Source organism: Micropterus salmoides, unplaced genomic scaffold (genome assembly GCF_014851395.1).
Source record: "Micropterus salmoides isolate LMB-PRFRI ecotype aquatic unplaced genomic scaffold, ASM1485139v1 Ms_hic_scaffold_13, whole genome shotgun sequence".
In the NCBI taxonomy this organism is placed as follows: domain Eukaryota; kingdom Metazoa; phylum Chordata; class Actinopteri; order Centrarchiformes; family Centrarchidae; genus Micropterus; species Micropterus salmoides.
In genome coordinates this window covers 13,431,438-13,438,555 of record NW_024040374.1, presented here as the reverse complement: position 1 = coordinate 13,438,555, position 7,118 = coordinate 13,431,438, and the positions used below count along the sequence as shown (strand labels likewise).

Here is a 7,118-nt window from a genome sequence, read left to right as displayed (position 1 = left end):
TATCCAGGATATACAGGGAAACAAAAGTATTAGGATTTTTTTCATGTAGTGAAACAAAATATATCCAGTGTTTACCTTGCTGTTGGCGTGACTGTGGACGATCGTGCTTGTGGAGATCAGGTGTGTGCTTGCACGGACTCTCTCCCTGTCCCATTCATCAGCCATGCGTGTGTGAATGTGGGCTGTGCGTGACTGCAGCTGTGCCTTTAAAAGCGGATCTCTGCGAGGGACCAAGACTAGTCGTCCGCAGCGCAGACCACATCTGCACCAGCCGGCAAAGGAGCCTTCAACTCTCTGCTGGTTTCACACGACACTAATTTCAACAATTGCGTACTGAGTCGATAGAAATTATCGTTTTGTCCAAAAGAGACATAAACTCAAGCCATTCCCCTTTTCTGGGCTAAATTGTCTCCAAGGAACAATCACAGATCGCCTGAAGCACGACAAAATATGTGAGTTGCATCTTCTTTAAACATTTCATCATTATAGGCTGGATTAACAGTTTTACACAATGCTTATCTGACTTATCCTCTTGAAGATCTGCATGTGAAAGCATGAGACATCAGTCGCACAACTCAATTCACTTTTAAAGTGACTAATATTTTAATCAGAATCAGAAGAAGCTTTATTGCCAAGTAGTGTTTGACACATACAAGGAATTTTCTTTGGTGTTAAGGTGCTACACGCAGACAGAAACAGAAACTCTGTAATGCTCCTTGAAGTTGAGTGAACAAGACCTTATCCCACTTAAGACACAACAAGAGCTTGTTTCAGGGGGGTGAAACAAAGAACATGGTGATGTTGTCCATCTTAATAGTGGAAGGCAAAAAATAACGGTGGAAATGATTTCAAATTGCCTGCGAAGTGTGGCAACCTACTCTTCATGTGTTTAAAAAAAAAAAAATCACAAGTGAATTTCATTATCAAGAAGTCTAAATGTCATTAATTTAAAGACTGGATTTCATTAATTGACTTTTTATTTGTTTTGTTTTTTTATGTAGGATTTACTTTGATGGTGGTTAATTGGTAGGGAAACTCTCCTTCAAAGGTAGAGGGGCCCACATGGGAGTGTCTCTATGGTCGTGAATGACATGTTAGAAATGTGGGAAATTGAAGCTCCAGGGGTTACTTTCCAAGTAACATTCCAAATGTTCTTCCAGAAGTGACACCGTTGAAATAAGACGTGACTGTGATTGTGTTACTAACTATGGAAACAACCACTCTGCTTTATTTTAGAGCCACCACAGCACATAGTCAGGAAACCAAAAGACAAATTGCAATCTGTCTTTTTATGCGTCATTGTAATGCTATGATTTACATGCAAAAATAAGTTACAGTGAAAGCACACAGTGGCTATTGTTTGTTATTGTTTGCTTTGCTTACTAATCATGGAACAGCAAGTATTCTTCAGTTGGTAGTGTAAACATGCGGGTTTATCCTCTAAGGGATCATTTATTGAATGTTGTGCATTTTTGCTTACACTTTCATACCTATTTATGTATTGGGTTTTAAACTGTTTGTAATTCCAAATCGCATAGAACTGATACATGTCCACGGTATCACTGGTAAATTAAATACCCTGGACTTTTATTTGGTGTGTCATTCTTACTCCTAGTCGGACCACAGTTATATGTTCAGGGTTAAAGACTAAAAATAAGACTACAAATAACATCCAACTTAAAGATAAAACAAAAAAACAAAAAATGCTTCCTTTACTAATGTTTGATCCTATGCTTTTTAATATTAAGCTCATTGTTTGACACTCAATGATTTTTAGGGCCTCTCAATATTCCTTAATGAATGTGAACTTAATCCAAACACTCAAACATGATATTATTGTAATTCAACATTTTGCTTTCCATCTATCAAAACGTATTTAGGTTAGATTAGGTTGCCCTAACTCTGACTGGCTTCTGTTTTTTGTCTTCACCCAGGATAAACAACAGAGATCGCTGGAGGGTGTACAAGATGGTGAGTTTCATGTTTTTTCTGGCTGTGGTGGCGCTGACTGTTGTCCAGAGGGGGACCATTAATATGGGGGCTCCCTTTGAATATGAGAGGCAGTCTCGCATGGATGCCTCTGAGGGAGCAGAGCTTGGAGCTGACACGTACCTGGGGATTAAAGGCTTCTGGAAGGCTAGCAAACACCAGCCAGTGCCTGAAGCTCGGGCCGCCATACAGGAGCCCAGAATGACTGAGGACAGCAGCCACAGAACCTGGGATGTAACCAACTCGAACTGTAGCGCCAATCTCAACCTCTCAAGTCAGGACTGGTTTAGGAGCCTGGAGGAAAATTTCAAACAGTTCATGCTTTATCGACACTGCCGCTACTTTCCCATGCACCTCAACCACCCAGAGAAGTGCACAGGGGACATAGATTTGCTCATGGTAATAAAATCTGTGGCCACCCAGCATGACCGCAGGGAGGTCATCCGAAAAACCTGGGGCAAAGAGCAGGTGGTTAACAACAAGAGGATAAAGACCCTCTTCCTTCTTGGTATACCCTCCAATGAGGCAGAGAGAGCGAACCATCAGAAGCTAGTGGAGTACGAGGACTACATCTATAGGGATATGCTGCAGTGGGACTTCCTGGATAGCTTCTTCAACCTCACGCTTAAGGAGACTCACTTCCTCAAGTGGTTCCACACTTACTGCCGAGGCGTACGCTATGTCTTCAAGGGGGACGATGACGTCTTTGTCAGCGTGGAGAACATCTTTGAGTTTCTAGAAAGCACAAACATTCAAAGAACCTGTTTGTGGGGGATGTGATTTTCAAGGCTAAGCCAATTCGTAAAAAGGAAAACAAATACTACATCCCAGAGGCTTTGTTTGATAAGACACACTACCCTCCATATGCAGGTGGTGGGGGTTTTCTGATGGACGGGGCCCTCGCAAGGAGGCTTCACAGGGTCGCAGACATCATGGAGCTCTACCCCATCGATGATGTCTTTTTGGGCATGTGTTTAGAAGTGCTTCAGGTCACTCCTATTAAACACAACGCCTTTAAGACATTTGGCTTGGTGAAAAATAAGAACAGTAAGTTGAACAGAGAACCCTGTTTCTTTAAGAGCATGATTGTGGTGCACAAGTTGCTCCCGTCGGACCTCATGCACATGTGGAATCTGGTCAACAGTGACCTGGTCTGCTCGCAGAAAGTTGAAATCCTATAGCTTGATGGGAACACCGGTAAGGACAGCACCAACAAGCTGAGTTGCACCTCGGTGGATACTAGTATAATGTATGAGTCAAAGTCAAACTTTCCAGAAAACTCTACTTTATGTGAAGAGGGACCGTGGACAATATTTGAATTTGCTGTTTCTGTGCAGTAATACAACTTTTGGAGGTTCTTTCAAAGATCAAGAAAATTGTGCAGATTTTTCAGAGGTTGACTTATAGAAGAATGTATTCATATTGGCATTTTGAAGGACTCACACTGTCAGCATGCAAATTCACAGACCAAAGCTGAGGTACTGCACCATGCTAAGGAGGACAGTGACTCCCTCTACAATTACAGACTTTTTATTCTGTTGCTTGTTATTGTGTTGTGGGCCCTGGTGCACAATTTTTTATCTGTCTCAGCACTAACACACACCCTTGAACCACCCTCCCCTAATCCGTTGCAAACACCTATTTTACTTCCTCTTTCTGGTTTGGTACAATGGGGGTTTTCCATTTGCCAGGAACCCAGCGGCCCTGTCGCAGTGAACTGTCCCCAAATTATTAATGATAGTGAACCCATTAATGTGAATATGCTTCAAACTGTTGAGGCAAAATTAATTTTTGACAAAACCATGGCTACCTTGCACAGCCTGTAGTTATGCTAGCATTCTGGGTTTGTTACACAATGCCTTTACTTGGACCAGTACGGATGCTGCAGTGGCTTCAAGTAGGCGAAAGAAACAACTCTTTCTACTTAGGTCTGATTCAGTCAGAAAACTCACAATGTCATTATTGGTCACCTTTTCTACTGTATGTGTAACCATGATACCATTATCTTCATATGCAGTACAAGATTTTTATCTTATATATTTTTTGTATCATAGAGGTCCTTGCACTCATTTTATTTGGAATGTGACTGACTTGATGTGGACGTCTACTACTTGTATACTACTGGGAACTTTAAAGAAATGTCTAAACTTATTACATGTATGCTGTCTATGGATTTGAATATGCTGATATACTTGACATGAATTTGGTAGGTTTACAATGACACTGTGAACTGAAACTTTTGCTGGTACGAGTATCTAAAATGTTAATTTAATTGTCCCCCCAAAAAGGGGCAAATGTGGGGTTCTTATATTTAATTTAAAGCATCAGATGAGAATATCAATGGAGTGTTCAATGATTATAAAGCTGGATGTTGTGGGTGTAGTGGCTGATGATTATGTCTAGGTGATGTAAATTTACGTAAAAATCCAAATGTACATAGAACGTCATTTGTAAATAAACATCTTGACAATACAGTTGTCATTGAGAATCTGTCCTAAATTGGCTGTTTTTGGTCTTTTGTTTGGTTTTATCAGCGTCACACATCTATGTGAAAATCCACAAGTCACCGAACAGTAGTATCCAGTGTTTCAGTTATGTGGGTTATGCAACTAAACAGTAAAGAAAACATACAGTATGTGCTCAAACAGCCAGGAAAGTAAAAATGGTGTACTTAAAAGCCTTATAGTAAGTGTTAATTTTATCAGTGTTAAGCAACTAAACCTAAGAGCCCCTGTCTGCCTGTGATAAGAGAAGAATAAGGTATGTGAGATAAGAAAACTGTCATTTGAGTTATTTGTACACTGCTATGAATATATTTATCTCTTACTTACTGTCCTCTTTGTTAAAAACAATATACAATTGATATGGAGTGAAAATGAGCTGAATTATATATTTTTGTTGTACATTCATCAGTGTGGTTTATCCACTGTGACCTGACAAAGCACCTATTTTTATATTTCATATATATTTATATATTATAGATATATTTTATTAGCTGCTGTAATATCTGTTGTTTGGGCAGAGGGTGAGGGTGACAGAAACTGACAACATGAGCGTATGAATTAAAGAGTGGCAAGTAACGTTTTGGTTAAAGTGAATTCTTCTTCAAAGAAACACAAATTTCCTGTGTGAGAAAAGAAACACATTTTACTTTCACTTTGAAATTGGGTTGCACCTCGTGGCAGCTTGAGAATAGATACTGTGTAATACGAATGTCAGTAAACTGTGAGACTCAAACCGGTAGAAGTGGTCAGGAGGTACAATCTGACTCAAACCTTGGAGTGAGATAACGCGTGTTAGAGGAGGACTAACTCAAATATTGGCAGCAGTCACTAGCATGATAAATTTTACCTATATAGTTCATAATTGACCCGAACAAATAGAAATTTTAACAATAGGTGAATCTGATAAAACACTATTCATATATAAATGTGTATCTCAAAAATAAAATGTATCAAAACTAATAAGAAATTTGTCTATGTGTGTAACAGTGCTGTACACATAGGCATGCACCTACGCATGTATGCCAACCTGTTTGTGTGAGTAGGCTATACAGTTCATCTTATGAATGGTGTTTTGTGTTGTAATTGTTTGTTGCACATTTTAATGCCTTGATGACAGGGATAGGGGGCTCCCACTTGAAGCACTGTGGCTCAAGGCTAGCCATTTTCACCATCTTGATGGATGGTAGTGTTCCGTCCAGAGCCAAAATATAGAAAAACGTCTCTGGTCCTTTCCTTAGTTTCAGGTAGCCAAAGCTAAGCCCAGTGGTGGACAGTATCAAAATAGTACTGTACTTTTACACAAGGTATTTGTACTGAACTTGAGTATTTTCTTTTCATGCCACTTTCTACTTCACCACTTCTCAAAGGGAAATATTGTATGATCAATAGCCTACATAATAAAAATATTAATAAAAATCATTAATTTCAGTCTGATACAAAATAGTTCAACCTCAACCAACTAGGCTACATTAATAATGATATAATAGTGACAGTCATATAGGACATTTATTAATCTGCTTATAGGCTATTTTTATTTTTAATAAGCTACTTCTACATTCTCCTGCTTATAGCCTACTTAAATACTTTTATTTAACTTTTTCAGTGCAGTACTTGCAGAGTATTTTTACAGTGAGGAATTCGCAGTAACCTGGAGGATGAAACAACAGAACGACACCGCGACTCCGTAGAGACGCCGCAAAAGCAGTCAAATTTATTTGGATCACCTTTCAACTTAGTTGAAAGAAAGATATGAACACAAACTGCAAGTGTTGGGCATGGCCGATCCATATAACGTTACAGCATCCGCTGCCGCATTTCTACCGCCGCTCGACTGCGGTCATGCCTACTTTTACCTTCTGGGGAATCCTTCACCTAACACAGCCCAGGCTTGTCTCCTTCCTCCTCGATTCATAAATCTGAAAGCACAACAACCATCCAGCATTTTGGCAACGCAAAAAGTAACAAACTCAAGTAACAGTGTATCACTTGCATATTGGTTGGCAGGCAGCGGAAAACAACGCTATTTTTTGTCCTCCAAGCGCAACTTCGAGGAGTCATCTCTTAACCTGATGATCTCTGTCATCACACGCAACTGGTCGCATGTACACACACATTAAGGCATATGTGTCAAACTCAAGGCCCGCGGGCCGAATCCGGCCGCCAGGTCATTTTATGTGGCTCGCGAAAGCTTTAAAGATTCATGATTGTCCTAAAATAAAAGTCTATGCTGCCATAAACTGCATCTCCCACAATGCATGTTGATTTTGTGACCTGAGAAGTGAGAGCATCCTGCCACTAGACTGCGATGTTTCCACACCCACTACGGTAGTTTTCCGACAAGTGGAGATGACAAGACGAGAAAAATTGATGCAGAAGGAAGCCAATTTCATGAATGGTGGGAAAGTGAATACATGTTTGTGCTTCAAGGAGAAAAACGGTAGGCTAGGCCTATGTCTTTTGTGTTATGAGGCAGTATCAGTGATGAAGGATCAACGTTAGTTAAGGCTCTGTCACCCGACACTGGTCTCCAAACCACGTTTTGTCAAGAAAACACACGTGAAATGTCAAACGGGAAATGACGCGAACCTACAGACAAAACAGCTGTTGTTTGTTATTGTAAAGATA

General features: G+C 40.1%; 1 protein-coding gene across 1 annotated transcript; it reads left to right on the top strand.

The window, feature by feature from the left end:
- Positions 1–251: 251 nt before the first annotated feature.
- b3gnt7 (UDP-GlcNAc:betaGal beta-1,3-N-acetylglucosaminyltransferase 7) lies at positions 252–4,488 on the top strand. Its single transcript, XM_038715648.1, is given in 3 exon segments — positions 252–452; positions 1,935–2,742; positions 2,745–4,488. Coding segments are annotated over 3 exon segments (1,236 nt in total). The 5' UTR covers positions 252–450; the 3' UTR covers positions 3,171–4,488.
- Positions 4,489–7,118: the final 2,630 nt, after the last annotated feature.